Source organism: Solanum tuberosum, unplaced genomic scaffold, assembly GCF_000226075.1.
Source record: "Solanum tuberosum cultivar DM 1-3 516 R44 unplaced genomic scaffold, SolTub_3.0 scf00358, whole genome shotgun sequence".
NCBI lineage: Eukaryota > Viridiplantae > Streptophyta > Magnoliopsida > Solanales > Solanaceae > Solanum > Solanum tuberosum.
Window position 1 is genome coordinate 78,887 of NW_006239288.1, and position 16,062 is coordinate 94,948.

Genomic DNA, 16,062 nt, shown 5'->3' on the forward strand with positions numbered 1-16,062 from the left:
GTATTTATCCCCCCCCCCCCCAGAGTAGACTCTATGCAAGATCGATACTCATGAATGCCATTGTTGGTCCTATCATACCCATAATATAGCATTAGACATGTCATACATCTAGACATGAACGAAAACATAGCTTAAAAGCATTTGAAGGGAAGTCTTGTAAATGAAACACTTTTCATTAATGTAAATTGTAGTACTGAAATCACTGATAAAGGACACAGAGGTCAAACTGAAGCATAACTAGCTATATACCTATGAAACCTCTAAATATAACTGAGTACTGACTTAATGACTATCATTACCTCTTCATTGAACTCATCAACTTTAATGGAGGTATGCCACCATGGATTCTTTGATTCCTCTCTCTTTGAAAATAAATTGTCCTCAAATTTGAATCTCGCAAAATAAAAAATACATGCATTAGTAAACAACATCCACTACTAGAAAACAACAATAATATGACCAAAATGACCATAAAAGAATCACTTTTAATTAATGTAAGTCATAGTACTAAATCACTAGCTATGACTATTTTGAAGAACATAGATGTCTCTTTTAAGGTTTTAGAATTTGGGGTGTGTTCAGCATAGGAAAATGTTTTTCTAGTAAATGTTTCTTAGAAAATAAGTTGATTTCTAACTTATTTTCTTGTTCTTGGTTGGTGAGTGGAAAATATTTTCCATAAAATATTTTCTAGTGTATAATTGGTGAATAAAAGATATTTTTTTAGAAAAACATCTTTTATTTTTAGCTACGGAGTAGAAACATACTTTTTAGAAAAATAGTTTCTTACTTAGAAACCAACCTCGATAATCGATCTGCCATTCAACCCCGACCCCGACCCAAGACCCAACCTCGCCTCAAGACTTGACCTCGATCTTGGCTCGAGACCCGACTCCTACTCCGACTTGAGACCCGACCTTGACTCAAGACCTCGACCCCGAGACCCGACCCAACTCGAGATCTATCCACAATTCTAGCCCTTACCTGAGACTCGACCCTAACCCTAACCGAAGATTCGACCCCAACCACGACATGAGCCTGACCTCGATTGAAGACCCAACTCTGACCCCGACTCCGACCTGAGACCTAAACCAAACCTTAACCTCAACCTGACCCCAACCTTAACCTCAACTTGAGACCCCGACCCTGACTCGAGACCCAACCCTGACCCTGACTCAAGATCCGACCCCCACCCGAGATTTGACACAGATCCAAGACCCGAGACCTTGACCCCTGCCCGATCCTGACTCCGACCTGAGACCCAACCGAGACCTCGACCTAATACCTAAACTTGACCTCGACCCCAAACCTTGATCCAACCTTGAAATCGACACTCAATTTTCAATTTTTGAACCCTGATTTGACATTGACACCCGAATCGAGACCCGAAACTAAGACTCTAAGTTGAGACCCGACCTCGATTCGAGACACAGCCCGCCTTCGACCTAAGATCCAACCTCGACCCAAGACTCGACCCCGACCCAAGACCCTGACCTGTGACACGACCCTGACTCGACCGCAACCCAATCCTCAACTCCGACCCGAGATATGGCCCTGACCTGAGACCCGATCCCTTTGTTTGTACTTATTCACGTTGAGGATTTTATTTTTATTATTAATAAGAGGTTGCTAGATGCTCTGTCTAGTGGTATAAATTTATTTATTTATTTATAAAAAAAGGAAATTATGTCCAAGTAGAATTGGAATCGCTAATATAACTTGGTTTGGCTTTGAAGAACAAAATTTAGAAGATTTGACCATCAACACTTCCATATAAGCACCACATTGATGCTATGCAGACTAACTATAGCTATTGCCACACATTCAAAATTATTCTTGAAAAATAGTAGTCATTCTGATGGATTGTCACTTTTCTAATAAGAAGCAATAACACTTGTTAATACTAGTAAATGAAATTTCTCTCATTTTCCTGAACATCTTCTGCATATTTCCTTACAAACAAAAACATGGAGTCTTTGTGTGATTCCTTACTAACCTTGAGTTCGACGAAGTAGTCCATAACCTTGGGTACAATTGTGAAAATAACATGTATTAACACAAAGGGGTGGTGAACTCATAAAAGGAATGTGTGGAGATATAGAATTGATCAATTAGTAGAAGACTTTATCTCTCAAGCTCTTTGATCAATTCAAATTCTTTACAAGTAAAGTAATCCTAATTTTGTTGGACTAATTCTTTGAACCTGATGTGTCATAATTTAATTATCCATCTCTTATGACTAATTTATCAAACATCCAACGTAATCCTTGAACAAATCAAATGGAATTAAGTTGACAACATGAGTTTCCAACACTATAAATACCACCATTTCAATTGTTTGATTTCACCACAAGCAATCAACAGAAAATAAGAGCTATGGCAAAATACACTACTTTTCTCGCCCTCCTCTTTTGCCTCTTCCTTGTTGCTGCAACTGGTGAGTCGAATTCTAATGACATGATTCTATAGCAATTTTAAAAATATTTTTTTCTTATTAAATTTTGTGACTAGTCAAACATGATTATAATATAGCTACCAAATGTAATGATTTGTTTAAAATTATGAATTTTTAAAATATTTATTTTTTTAGGAAATAAAATTTATTTAGAAATTATGATAAATTTGCTATCTCAAGTACATACCATGAGGTTTCCAATTTTCTCATTTTTTGCAGAAATACAAATGGCAGAAGGGAAATATTGTTAGGAAAAAAGTGACAAGTGGAATGGGCCTTGTCAATACTCTTAACAAATGTAGTTATCATTGCAAACACTACTATGGAGCTAAATATGGTATCTGTAAGAAGTACAAACCATGGGATCACAAATATTACTGGGCAAAATATGCTTGCTATTGTTACTCACCTTGCCATTACTAACAAACTTTCAGAGCCTCATGGCTTGGCTTTGACTATGTAAACAAATAATTATGAAGCTACCTATTTTATGCGTGTAACAATGTAAAAAGGATGATTTATGTGTTTAATCATTTTGGCCAAGATTTGTGTGATGACAATTGTATTGTGTGCTTTTCTATGAGTTTTAATTGATGTGAACTATGATATTTTTCTATATAAATATTTATTGTGTAAAGTACCATGCAAGAAGAAGGCTTACATATATACATATAGTGAAAGACGACAAAAGCTATAAAAGATCCATCCCAAAGCCTGATAGGCATCAATATAGAACTCTTTTTTGGTTTCCCATCCGGTGTTCGATACCCACATGGGAGCTCGACTAAATCCGGATTCGCGCCGGAAAGTCCCACATTGGGAGGTAAAGCGCTCCTTAATAAAGGTGACTCCGTACCCAAGGGAAATCGAACCCAAGACCTCTTGATTAAGGATGAAGGAGTATTTACCACTCCACCAGAACCCTTGTTGGTGCATCAATATAGAACTACTACAAAAGACCGTGAATAGGACTAGACATATACAAATATACAAACTTTCGGAATAAAAAAGACTAGTCAAATATACAGAAGAGATGAGTCAACTCTAGACACTAGTAAGCTCACCCTCAATCTACGACTATCAACTGCATTGCATGAGGATCGCGGTCGACTATAGCTCAGATCTACATCACGAAAAAGAGTTGCAAAGTGTGGTATATATGAGTACCAAAATAACGGGTACCTATAGTAAGCATCATAGGCCGATCAAGCTCGATATTGTAAAAACATAATAAAATGCGAGTACGTAAAACAGTAAGTAAGTTAGCTATAAGGGAACTCTAATCGTAAGATAAGCCTCAAGTCGCATAAGGAAAATCTAATATTGAATCTAAGTAATCTAGGCTAGCTGAAACCTAACTAGACCCCCATAAGCCTAAAAGGTGCATACAAGAGACAGGATAGAGGAAATTAATAATATGACCATACCCCCATAAGCCTGACGAATACACACAAGAGCTTATATTGAAATCTGACATTGGTATAGTCGCGAAGGAGGCAAAACTCATCCTGTAATCTTACAATCTTACATCAGAATGGCTACAATAAAGACTAGCATATTTCGGAATCTTACATCGGAAGGGTGGTCATTCCCAGAATCTGACATCGGAATATCCACACGAACCTAGCTCCTTCAAGAATTTTACATCAAAAATATGGCTAGTCTTTTTCAAAATCTTACATAAAAAAAAAAAAGAAGCCACAACCAAACTAAGCATCTCTCAGAATCTTACCTTGGAACAACTAGTCAATTCTGAAATCTTACATATCAGAATAAACATTGAGAACCTACATTCTCCCCAAATTTTACATCGAAATAAGCTAGTCCCTTCTAGAATCTTACATCTAAAGACTACCACACAAGAGACGATCTTTCCCAGAATCTTACATCGGAGGATCCAATCACACAAAGAATAGAACTAATCATCTAAGGCAAGACTAAACATGAAATTAAACAAACCCAAAGAAGCCAGAACCAAAACCAAAAATTGTTTTCGAAGGTCAAAGTCCAACCTAAAAGGTCACATCTAACCTAAATCTGAGCTAGACGAACAATCAAGGCTAGAGTCTAAGGCATACGTTAGCCAACCCTAGGCTAAGGCTCTAACTATGCAAATAACAAGGTAATTCCAACTCATAACTAGATCATGGGAGCAATAATAATCATAACAACAAGAATAAGGAATATATATTATACTCGAATAAACTCAAAATAAGGTTAACGAAGTAATAGGGATGTCAACAAGAATTATACTAGCTAACTAAGCCCAAAAACTAGCAATTCATCATCTTAGAAGCTAACAAGAATACTATAACTGCTTGATTTAGGGAAGTTTTGAGCTAGTCGTGATTCTTTACTGTAGTAAAATTTATTGTGTTCTTATATTCTGCAATTTATTTCTTGTTTGATAGCTAAAATAACATAAAGGGATGATGACCTCATAAAAGCAATTTGTACTGGAGATACAGAATTGATCAATTATTACAAGACTAATTTATTACTTAAATGGCTCTTTGATCAATTCAAATTATTTCCAATTAAAGAAATGCAAATTGTGCTAGACTAATTCTTTGTACTTGATGTCAATTTAATTATCCATCTTGCAATTAATTAAGAAAACATCCAACAAGTTTGACATTTGAAAAATTCGATTCTTAAATACATTAGGTAATCGTTAAAATAACATGTATCAACACAAAGAGGTGGTGAACTCATAAAAGGAATCTGTGGAGATAAAAAATTGATCAATTAGTAGAAGGCTTTATTACTCAAATGACTCTTTGATCAATTCAAGTTCTTTTCAATTAAAGAAATGTTAATTGTGTTGGACATTCTTTGTACTTGATGTACTGTCATTTTAATTAATTAATCAAACATCCAACGTAATCCTTGAAAAAATCAAATGGAATTAAGTTGACAGTATGAATTTCCAAAACTATAAATACCACCATTTCAATTGTTTGGTTTGTTAACAAGAAATCAACAGAAAATAAGAGCTATGGCAAAGTACACTACTTTTCTCGCCCTCCTCTTTTGCCTCTTCCTTGTTGCTGCTACTGGTGAGTCAAGAATTAATGACATGATTCTATAGATATCAAATATAATGATTTGTTTCAGATTACAAACTTTGAAAATATTTAATTTTTATTAAACTCTGTGACTAGTCAAACATGTCCAATAAAATTAAAAGGAGGCAAATTATGATAAATTTGCTATCTCAAGTACATATCATGAGTTTCCAATTTTCTCTTCTTTTTTTCAGAAATACAAATGGCAGAAGGAAAATACTGTTGGAAAAAAAGTGACAAGTGGAATGGACCTTGTCAATACTCTTACAAATGTAGTCATCATTGCAAGTATTATTATGGAGCTAAATATGGTATCTGTAAGAAGTACAAACCATGGGATCACAAATATTACTGGGCAAAATATGCTTGCTACTGCTACTCACCTTGTCACTACTAAGAATCTTCCAGTGTCTCATGGCGTGGCTTTGACTATGTAAACAAATAATTAAGAAGCTACTTATTTTATGTGTGTAATATAATGTAATAAGGCTGATTTATGTGTGCAACCATTTTGGCCAGGCTTTGGGTGATGAGCAACTTTATTGTATGCGTTCTATGAGTATTAATTGATGTGAACTATGTTTTTTTTTCTATATGAATACTTATTGTGTAAAGTACCATGCAAGTCTAAGCTAAAATGAATAATAACTACATGACTCGTTAACATTGGTATACTGAATTTGCGGCATGGCATAGAATAGAACATGAATGGGTCTTCCTCGTTTCTAGATCAATTCGACTTTTCACTTTGCCATCTAGAGATAGTTTTCCCTGAGTTAGGATACGGAGTTGGAAGAGAATGCCAGTATATCAGTTCATCTAGTCTTAGTCCTACTTTTATCTCTACGACTTCTGTTACATCTTATGAAATTCCATCTTCTAAGCCAGAGCCAGTTCAGTCTAAATGGAAGTAGACCAACATAGACATACATGTGTATTTATCACGCCCCAAGCCTAGACTCTATGAGAGATCGATACTCAATGCCATTGATGGTCTGAGCATACCTATAATATAGCATTAGACATGGCATACATATAGACATGAGCGAAAATATAGTTTAAAAGCACTTGAAGGGAATTCTTTTAAAAGAAACAAATTTCATTAACGTAAGTCATAATATTAAAATCACTGACAAAGGACGTCAAACTGAAGCATAACTATCTATCTACCTATGAAACCTCTAAATATAATTGAGTAATGATTTAATGACTATCATTGCCTCATCATTAAACTTGTCATGAACTTTAATGGAGGTATGCCACCGTGGATGCTATGATTCCTTTCTCTTTGAAACAATTTGTCCTCAAATTTCAATCTCGTAAAATAATAAAGACATGCATTAGTAAATAACATTCATTACTCGAAAACAACAATAATATGATCAACACAACAATAAAAGAACCACTTTTAATTAATAAAAGACATAATACTGAAATCACTAAGACAATTTTGAAGATCATAGATGTCGTTTTAAGGTTTTAGAATTTGGGGTGTGTTTTGTAGGAAAGAAAATGTTTTCTTGGAAAATAAGTTGGTTTTAACTTATTTTCTTATGTTTGGTTGGTAAGTGGAAAATATTTTCTAGTGTGTGATTGGTGAATGAAAAAACATTTTTATTAGAAAATATCTTTTGTTTTTAACTAGAGAGTAGAAAATACGTTTTAGGAAAATAGTTTCTCTCTTGGAAACCAACCTCGATAATGAATCCCACATCCGACCAAGACACCCGACCCCAAACCCAACCCCGACTGGAGACCCGACCTTGATCCTGACTCTAGACCTGACTACGACCCCGACCTCAACCCTCGACCCCAAATCAAGATCTAACCTTGATTCTAACCTTGACGTGAGACCCGAGCTTGACCTCGATCGGAGACCCGACTCTGACTCCAATCCAAGACCCGACTCGACCCCAACCTCGACATGAGACCTTACCCCAACCACAATCTCAACCTGAGACCCCGACCCTAGACTCTGACCCCTAACCTTGATCCAACCTTGACATCGACACTTGATTTTCGATTTCTAAACCCTGATTCGACAATGACAACTGAATCGAGACCCCACCAACCCAAGATTCTGACCTCGACCCGAGACCCCTACCCAAGACCCAATCCCGACCCGAGATCTGATCTTGACCCAAGACTCAACCACGACCCGATCCTAACTTGATCCCCAACCCCGACCCGAGATCTTACCCTGACCTTATACCGTAGCCTATATGCTTTCAAGAAGAAACATTGTAGGTTATCAATTCTGATGTTTTTGTTTTGACTTTCCTGAATAATAGGGGAGTAGACTTGTAGTCTTGGCTTGTAATATACTGGTTGACTTCGTGAAATTTTTTAGGTAAACCCATCTAAGATAGGTCATGATTTTTACTCTCTCAAACAAAGCGTTTTTCCCAATAAAATTTCTCGTGTTCTTATATTCTGCAATTTACTTCTTGTTTGATATTTGAAAAACTCGATTCTTCAATATATTAGGTAATTGCTAAAATAACATGTATTAGCACAAAGGGATGGTGACCTCATAAAAGGAATTTGTGGCGATATAGAATTGATCAATTAGTAGAAGATTATATAACTCAAATGGCTCTTTGATCAATTCAAATTCTTTTCAATTAAAGAAATGTTAGTTGTGTTGGACAAATTCTTTGTACCTGATGTACTGTCACTTTAATTATCCATCTTATAATTAATAAAGCAAACATCCAACGTAATCCTTGAACAAATCAAATGGAATTAAGTTGACAACATGAGATTTCAACACTATAAATACCTTCATTTCAATTGTTTGTTTCATCACCAAGAAATCAACAAAAATATAAGAGATATGGCAAAGTACACTACTTTTCTCGCCCTACTCCTTTGCCTCTTCCTTGTTGCTGCAACTGGTGAGCCAAGAATTAACGACATGATTCTATAGCTACCAAATATAATGATTTTATTAACATTATGAATTTATTTATTTTAAATCTTGTTAATTTTTGTGACTAGTCAAACATGATTATATAGCTACTAAATATAATGATTTGTTTAAAGTTACAAACTTTTAACATACTTACTTTTTTAGGAAATAAAATTTATTAGGAAATATGATAAATTTGCTATCTCAAGTACATACCATAAGTTTCCAATTTTCTCATTATTGCAGAAATACAAATGGCAGAAGGGAAATACTGTTGGAAAAAAAGTGACAAGTGGAATGGACCTTGTCAATACTCTTACAAATGTAGTTATCATTGCAAGCACTACTATGGAGCTAAATATGGTATATGTAAGAAGTACAAACCATGGGGTCACAAATATTACTGGGCAAAATATGCTTGCTACTGCTACTCACCTTGTCACTACTAAGAATCTTTCAGTGTCTCATGGCTTGGCATTGACTATGTAAAAAAATAATTAAGAAGCTACCTATTTTATGTGTGTAACAATGTAATAAGGCTGAATTATGTGTACAACTATTTTGCCCAAGCTTTGCGTGATGAGTAAATGTATTGGCTATTCTTTTATGCCCAACTTTCTTAAGACTATCTTGGAGTGCTTATGGCATAGTTACATTTGTCAGTCCTATAAGTGGTATCTGCTGGCTCGATTATTCCGAACCAAGAATTTCTTCACGCAGAGCTTGAACTCAAGCTAATGGTGAAGGAATCTCATCCATCTCGCCATAACTAGAACTAGAGGAGTCGGTAATTTTGTTAAATTTTAACTAAAAAATACATCCAAAAAACTGGAACAGTCAAACCAAAAATTCTAGTCTTCTTGTACACATTTTGGATCTTTAGTGATAGTAAATTTGGTGTGTTGCGCTTCCGTCATATAGTCCACTCAACCAGTAGTGGTTTCAATGCATTAGCTGTAGTTGCTAATTCAGAAATAACTATAATACATATGGTATGCATATAATGGTAGAACGTAACCAAATATTACGATTGTCTAAAATAAGGGGATGGAGGTATGGTAAACTCGGTCATACGCATGTTAAAAATTACTAATGATTAAAAAATCAAACTGCAGTACTAGTAATTTTCATGATTGTTTAGTTAAAAAAAAAACTCAATCACTAACATAATTCTAAAATTGATTAGTCTGTTGCCAAACTTTTAGAATCATTTTTTTTCAAAAGTCCTTTTAAGAAAAATGAAATGCCTTTAGGTGAGAATCAGTTTGTGTTTGACTAATCAATTTAAAAAGTACTTTTGAGCAACAATTAATATTTGACCGATTTTTTTTATAGTTCCTTCCGAGTATATTTTCTCATTGCACTTTTGAGAAAAGAAAAACATTTTAAAATTTTGAAAAATAATTTTTGCATACTCCCAAACATGCTAAACCATTTTGTCCATTTTACCTTTTATTTTAGGGCCAAAGTTATACTAGCTAGTATTTGATAGTACTATCTATCTATTTTCTTAAACAAGGGTTGGGGAAGGGGAGAATATTTGATTCTTTCTTCAGAAACAGAGTAAAATGTTTTCCCCAAAACACTCATTTTTGCTCAAGGGATGACTAGTAAGTCCTCTTTCTTTCATTTTTGTTTTTGGGTCTTGGTAAAGATCACTGCTTTTTGTTTACATGAATGCAGTTATGTATAAAACTAGCTAAATAACAGAATACAATTGTTTCTTTTGGCATTGCAATTTCTTTAGCAAGATTAAACCTTTATGTTCCTCTTAAAGCATGTTTTTCTATTAGTGTTGAACGTTTGTACGTTATAATAATTATTATAAAGCTTTTATATCTTTATAACATTGAGTTCAAAAAACAGGAAATGCTAACAATATAAATTTTACTATTTACGTTTTAATCATTAAATAAAATACATACTAGTGGGACGGTGCATTTGCCATAAAAAATCCTCTTAAAGCATGTTTTTCAAGTCATCATATTCAAGTCATCATACTAGAATAATGAAGTATATATTGAACAAGCTAAGTGTAAGGTCAGTAAGTTGTAGCTTACCTCGAAGTTGAACATGCATACTCCAAATTTATTAGAATGGGGCTTTTACTGTCCGAGCTAGGGGTGTCCAAAATCGAACCAAACAGCAAATCGAGTCAACCCCAAAAAAAAATCCGACTAGTGGTTTGGTTTGACTTTGAAAAAAAAAAACCCGACTATATTTGGGTTGGTTTGGTTTTAACTAAAAAAAAACAACCCGAGACCAAACCAACCCGAATTTATATATATAATTTAATTTTTTTATTTTACATAAAAATATTTACTTTGATATAACTTTTTAAATATTTCTTATACTTTTCCATAGTTTTTATCGTTTAATATATTATTTCAAGTTTGAAACTTAGAATTATGAATGGGTAAATAAAGATTATAGTCCACAGATGTTGGTAATTATAATAAAAACTTAAATCAAAATCAAATTAATACTAATGCAAAAAGAAAATCAATTCAACACTAAGAATGACAATAATATTGAATATTTGTTCTTTAGTTTTACATTGGTTTAGACAATTAAAATACATAATCTAATTTTAATTTTCTTTAATATTTAGTCATGTAACTAATACTTATTAAACTTAATTTTAGCATGATTTAGTACTTTTAAATTATGATCATTTTCATTATGACTTGTTAATTTGCAATATTTGTTTTACGCGATTTCATTATTATTATTTTTGTTGGATATTTTAGTGTCATTAATCATATCATATTGTGTTATATTTTTAAGAAACATCTTAGATAGTTGTATTTTGGTAGGATTAAAGAAATATTTGAAGTACAAGTAAATTATATGTTTGTATGAATACTTTACCGAAAAAACCCGAGTTTTATTATCTCTTGATTTAATGATGTTTTTGAGGTAAATCCTTGTGGACTTTATCACGCAAATATTTCTTTTGATCAAATCAAAATATTCTTTTCAATTAAAAATAATACTAATGTTAATTGTGTTGGACTATTTCTTTGTACTTGATGTACTGTCATTTTAATTTGCCCATCTTATAATTAATTAAGCAAACATCCAACGTAATTCTAATGTTGTAGGATACAAATTAATTCTGATCATGTTTTTGTTTTGACTTTCCAGAATAATAGGGCTGCAGTCTTGAAATAGGTACCTCTAACTTCGAGAAGTTTTTTTGGCAAATCTATCTGGGATATGTCATGATTTTTACTCTCTCAAACAAAGTGTTTTTATAACAAAATTTATTGTGTTTGACATTTGAAAAACTCCATTCTTAAGTACATTAGGTAATTGTTAAAATAACATGTATTAACACAAAGGGGTGGTGACCTCATAAAAGGAATTTGTGGAGATGCAAAATTGATCAATTAGTAGATGACTTTATCACTCAAATGGCTCTTTGATCAATTCAAATTATTTACAATGAAAGAAATGCAATATGATTGTGATGGCCGACTAATTCATTGTAATTGATGTGTCATAATTTAATTATCCATCTTATGACTAATTAATCAAACATCCAACGTAATCCTTGAAAAAATCAAATGGAATTAAGTTGACAGTATGAATTTCCAAAACTATAAATACCACCATTTCAATTGTTTGGTTTGTTAACAAGAAATCAACAGAAAATAAGAGCTATGGCAAAGTACACTACTTTTCTCGCCCTCCTCTTTTGCCTCTTCCTTGTTGCTGCAACTGGTGAGTCGACATGATTCTATAGCTATCAAATATATTGATTTGTTTGAGATTATAAATTTCTAAAAAATTTATTTTTATTAAACTTTGTGACTATATGTCAAATAAAATGAAACAGTGGCAGTGTTATTAGGAAATTCTGAAAAATTTGCGATCTCAAGTACATATCATGGGTTTCCAATTTTCTCATTGTTGCAGAAATACAAATGGCAGAAGGCAAATACTGTTGGAAAAAGAGTGACAAGTGGAATGGACCTTGCCAATACTCTTACAAATGTAGTCATCATTGCAAGTACTACTATGGAGCTAAATATGGTATCTGTAAGAAGTACAAACCATGGGGTCACAAATATTACTGGGCAAAATATGCTTGCTACTGCTACTCACCTTGCCACTACTGAGGATCTTTCAGTGTCTCATGGCTTGGGATTGATTGTCTAAACAAATAAGAAACTACCTATTTTATGTGTGTAACAATGTAATAAGGCTGATTTATGTGTGTAACCATTTTGGCCAAGCTTTGGGTGATGATCAATTGTATTGTATGCTTTTCTATGAGCATTAATTGATGTGAACTATGATATTTTTCTATATAATTTTTTATTGTGTAAAGTACCATGCAAGGGGTAAGACAAAATTAATAATTACTACATGACTCGACATACATGTGTAACATCGTGCGGAGAAATTCGTTGACAAAACATTGGGACGATATATAGAAACAAAAATAACATGTGAGTGAGGACCCACAATTGGGGTATGGGGAGGATTGGGTGTACACGTATTTTATCACTACCTCATGGAGGTAGATATGTTATTTTCGGAAGACCATCGGCTCAAATGCAGCAAATTCAAGTACAAAGAAGAAGAAAACAATGCAAAAATCATAGCAACTAAATAGTGCAAAGCCTCTACAAGAATGAAACAAGAGAAACAAAATATATAGTGAGATAGTCGAAACATTGTAAACAACATATGGTGATAGATATTCGAAGAAAGAAATATAATAATATGGCTAGTATAGCGACCAACAACAAAATGCCTAATCCATCAAAGATCAAGACAATAACTCCAAACATATTAACCTTCTACCCTAATATGTGACCTCCACACCTTCCTATCTAATGTCATGTCCTCGGTAATTTGGAGTTGCTCCATGTCCTGTCTAATCACCTCTCGAATACTTTTTCGGCCTACCTTTACCTCTCCTCTTACCCGCTATATCTATCCTCTCGCACCTCCTCACCGGGCATCTGTGCATCTTTTCTTCACATGTCCAAATCATCTTAGTCTTGCTTCCATCATCTTCTCCACTAGTGTGGAGGCCACTCCCACCTAGTCACAATTATTTACATTCATAATCCTCTCACTCCTAGTGTGCCCACACATTCATATCAACATCCTCATTTCCGCAACTTGCATTTTATGCACATGGAATTTCTTGACTGGCCAATGCTTAGGCTGACCCGTACAAAAACACTGGTCTAACCAATACTCTGTAGAATTTACCTTTTATTTTAGATGATACCTTATTATCACACAAGTCTGTGAAGGCAAGCCTCTATTTCATCCACGTCGCACCAATATGATGAGTGACATCATCGTCGATGTTCCCAATTCCTTAGATTATCGATCCAAGATACTTGAAACTATCTCTCTTAGGAATATCCCGAGTGTCAAGCCTGACTTCCATGCTAGCCTCATCCACTATATCGCTGAATTTACACTCTAAATATTCTATTTTAGTAATGCTCCACCTGAACCGTTTAGACTTTAGAGTTTATCTCGTCACTTCCAATTTAAAATTAACTCCATCGTGTGTCTCATCAATCAGTATTATGTCATCCACAAATAGCATACAACATGGAACCTCGTCATGGATACACCGCATCAATTATCCAGTATTAAGGCAAATATAAATGGGCAAAGAACTGATCATTGATGCAAACCCCATCTCATCAGGGAAGTGCTGATGAAAGTCTCTTCCCTTCATTCTAACTGAGTCTTGGTTTCATCATACATGTCCTTTATCACCCTAATGTAAGCCACCGTCACATCTTTAGCCTTCAAGCAACTCCAGTACTTCCCTCGGGACTTTGCCGTAAGTATTTTCGAGGTCAATTAACACCATATGCAAATCCTTATTCCTTATTCTTTATTTATCCATTAGTCTTCTCACTAAATGAATGACTTATGTAGTTGATCACCCCGGCATGAAACCAAATTGGTTCTCTGAAATGGACACACCTCTCCTCACCTTCATCTTCATCACCCTCTCCCAAATTTTCATAGTGCGACTTAGTAATGCCTATGTAATTGTTACAGTTTTGAATATCACCCTTGTTCTTGTACAATTGGACCATTGTACTCAACCTCCATTCTTTAGACATTTTTGTCGTCTTAAAACTGATATTAAACAACCAGTCAACCACTCAATGTATCTCATATTTGTGCTCTTCCAAAATTCCACCAGAATCTTGTCTGGTTCGGTCGCTCTTCCCTTAATAATCCTATTAATAGCACACTTAACCTCTTCAACCTTAAGACACCTACAGTATCCAAAATCCCGGTGCTTCTCAGAGTAATCCAAATCCCCCAACACAATGTCTATGTCTTTTTCTTCCTTCAAATGTTTGTGGAAGTATGTTTACCATCTTTTACTAATGAGGTTCTCTTCCATCAACATCATTCCTTCCTTATCCTTGATGCACTTCACTTAATCAAAATCTTGAGCCTTCTTCTCTCACCTTTGTGAGCCTGTACAATTTCTTATGTTTGCCTTTATCTCCTAGTTCAACATACATATGTTCGAAAGCTGACATTTTTGCCACTGTAACCGCTAACTTAGCCTTCGTCTTTGCAGCTTTATATATTTTCTTATTCATACGTTTCTCTTCCTTGTCCTTGGATGTAATGACCCTCATGGTCATTTCTGTGTCTTGCCTTCTGTGTGTCGTTTAGAGCGTTTCTATAGCGACCCCAAGTCATTTATGACTTGCTGGGACTGACAGTTCGGTCACCTGGTCGTTCGTTTGATCTTGGTGCGAGTTTTTGTGTTTTGGAGCTTATGAACCTTGAACGATCATTTTCGATCAAAAGTTCAAGAAGATGACATCGGAATCCAATTCTGACGATTCCATCAGCTCCGAAAGGGTCATTTTAGGCTAGTAGCATGGTCGACATGACTCTCGAGGTTTTCAGTGTGAGTCGGTGCGATTATGCGTTTTAGCCTTTGAAATTTGGCTTTAGTTTGACTTTGGTCAACATTCTGAGTAAACGCGCTCAAATGAGAATTCCGTCAGCGTGGTTAGCTCCGGAATGTCGAGTTTGGTCTAGATTGACCCTTCTTTTGTGTCTGGAGGTTTTCGATATCTATCTGAGCCCTTTTTGTGGGTTTTGACTTAAAATGACTTTTGGAAGTGGGACCCACTTTTATCGAAATGACCTCTGATGGAAATTTCGACTGCGCCGTTGAGTCTGGAATATCGAATTTGATATGGTTGCATATCTCGTTTGCGTGCACGGGGTTCCGAACGAGATCGGAGCACCGCATCGGAAGTTTAAGTTTTGGGAATGTTGCAGATTTTCTGCAATAAATTGCAGAAAATCAGCAACATTTCCCAAATTTCAAACCCTCATAATTCTCTCATCTCTCAACCGATTTGGGCGATCCAACAGGAAAAGTTGTGAGATTTTTTGAGGACAACGCGTTGGCGAGCTCGGATAGTGATTTGGGGTCTCCGTTTGAGGTAAATTTTGCAATTAACCTGACTGCAGAACCCTTTTTCGAGCTGTGGTTTTTGGCATTATTGTTTTGATCATATCTCACTCATTTTAGCTCGGAATTGGACTTGGAGTTGGCGGCGGTAGTTTTCGCGCTTAAGATTTGGAGGCACTACTTGTAT

At 34.9% G+C, this 16,062-nt stretch overlaps 1 protein-coding gene and 2 long non-coding RNA genes across 4 annotated transcripts in view; all 3 read left to right on the top strand.

Moving 5' to 3' along the window:
• The first annotated feature begins 2,353 nt into the window (after nucleotides 1-2,353).
• LOC107063481 (uncharacterized) lies at nucleotides 2,354-2,704 on the top strand. Its single transcript, XR_001475360.1, has 2 exons — nucleotides 2,354-2,437; nucleotides 2,675-2,704. It is a non-coding gene; the product is annotated as an uncharacterized lncRNA (long non-coding RNA).
• Nucleotides 2,705-5,430: 2,726 nt separating this feature from the next.
• On the top strand, nucleotides 5,431-6,122 carry LOC107063480 (uncharacterized). Its single transcript, XR_001475359.1, has 2 exons — nucleotides 5,431-5,514; nucleotides 5,718-6,122. It is a non-coding gene; the product is annotated as an uncharacterized lncRNA (long non-coding RNA).
• Nucleotides 6,123-12,084: 5,962 nt separating this feature from the next.
• Nucleotides 12,085-16,062, top strand: part of LOC107063473 (defensin D1-like) — a 14,806-nt gene continuing 10,828 nt past the window's right edge. The window contains exons 1-2 of one of the 2 annotated variants that reach the window (XM_015315384.1): nucleotides 12,085-12,160; nucleotides 12,356-12,699. In XM_015315384.1, the coding sequence (XP_015170870.1) occupies nucleotides 12,100-12,160; nucleotides 12,356-12,558 (264 nt within the window). In that variant the 5' untranslated portion in view covers nucleotides 12,085-12,099 and the 3' untranslated portion in view covers nucleotides 12,559-12,699. Of the gene's footprint in view, nucleotides 12,161-12,355; nucleotides 12,700-16,062 lie in introns of those variants that run through there. The other variant, XM_015315385.1, reaches the window with a different exon arrangement.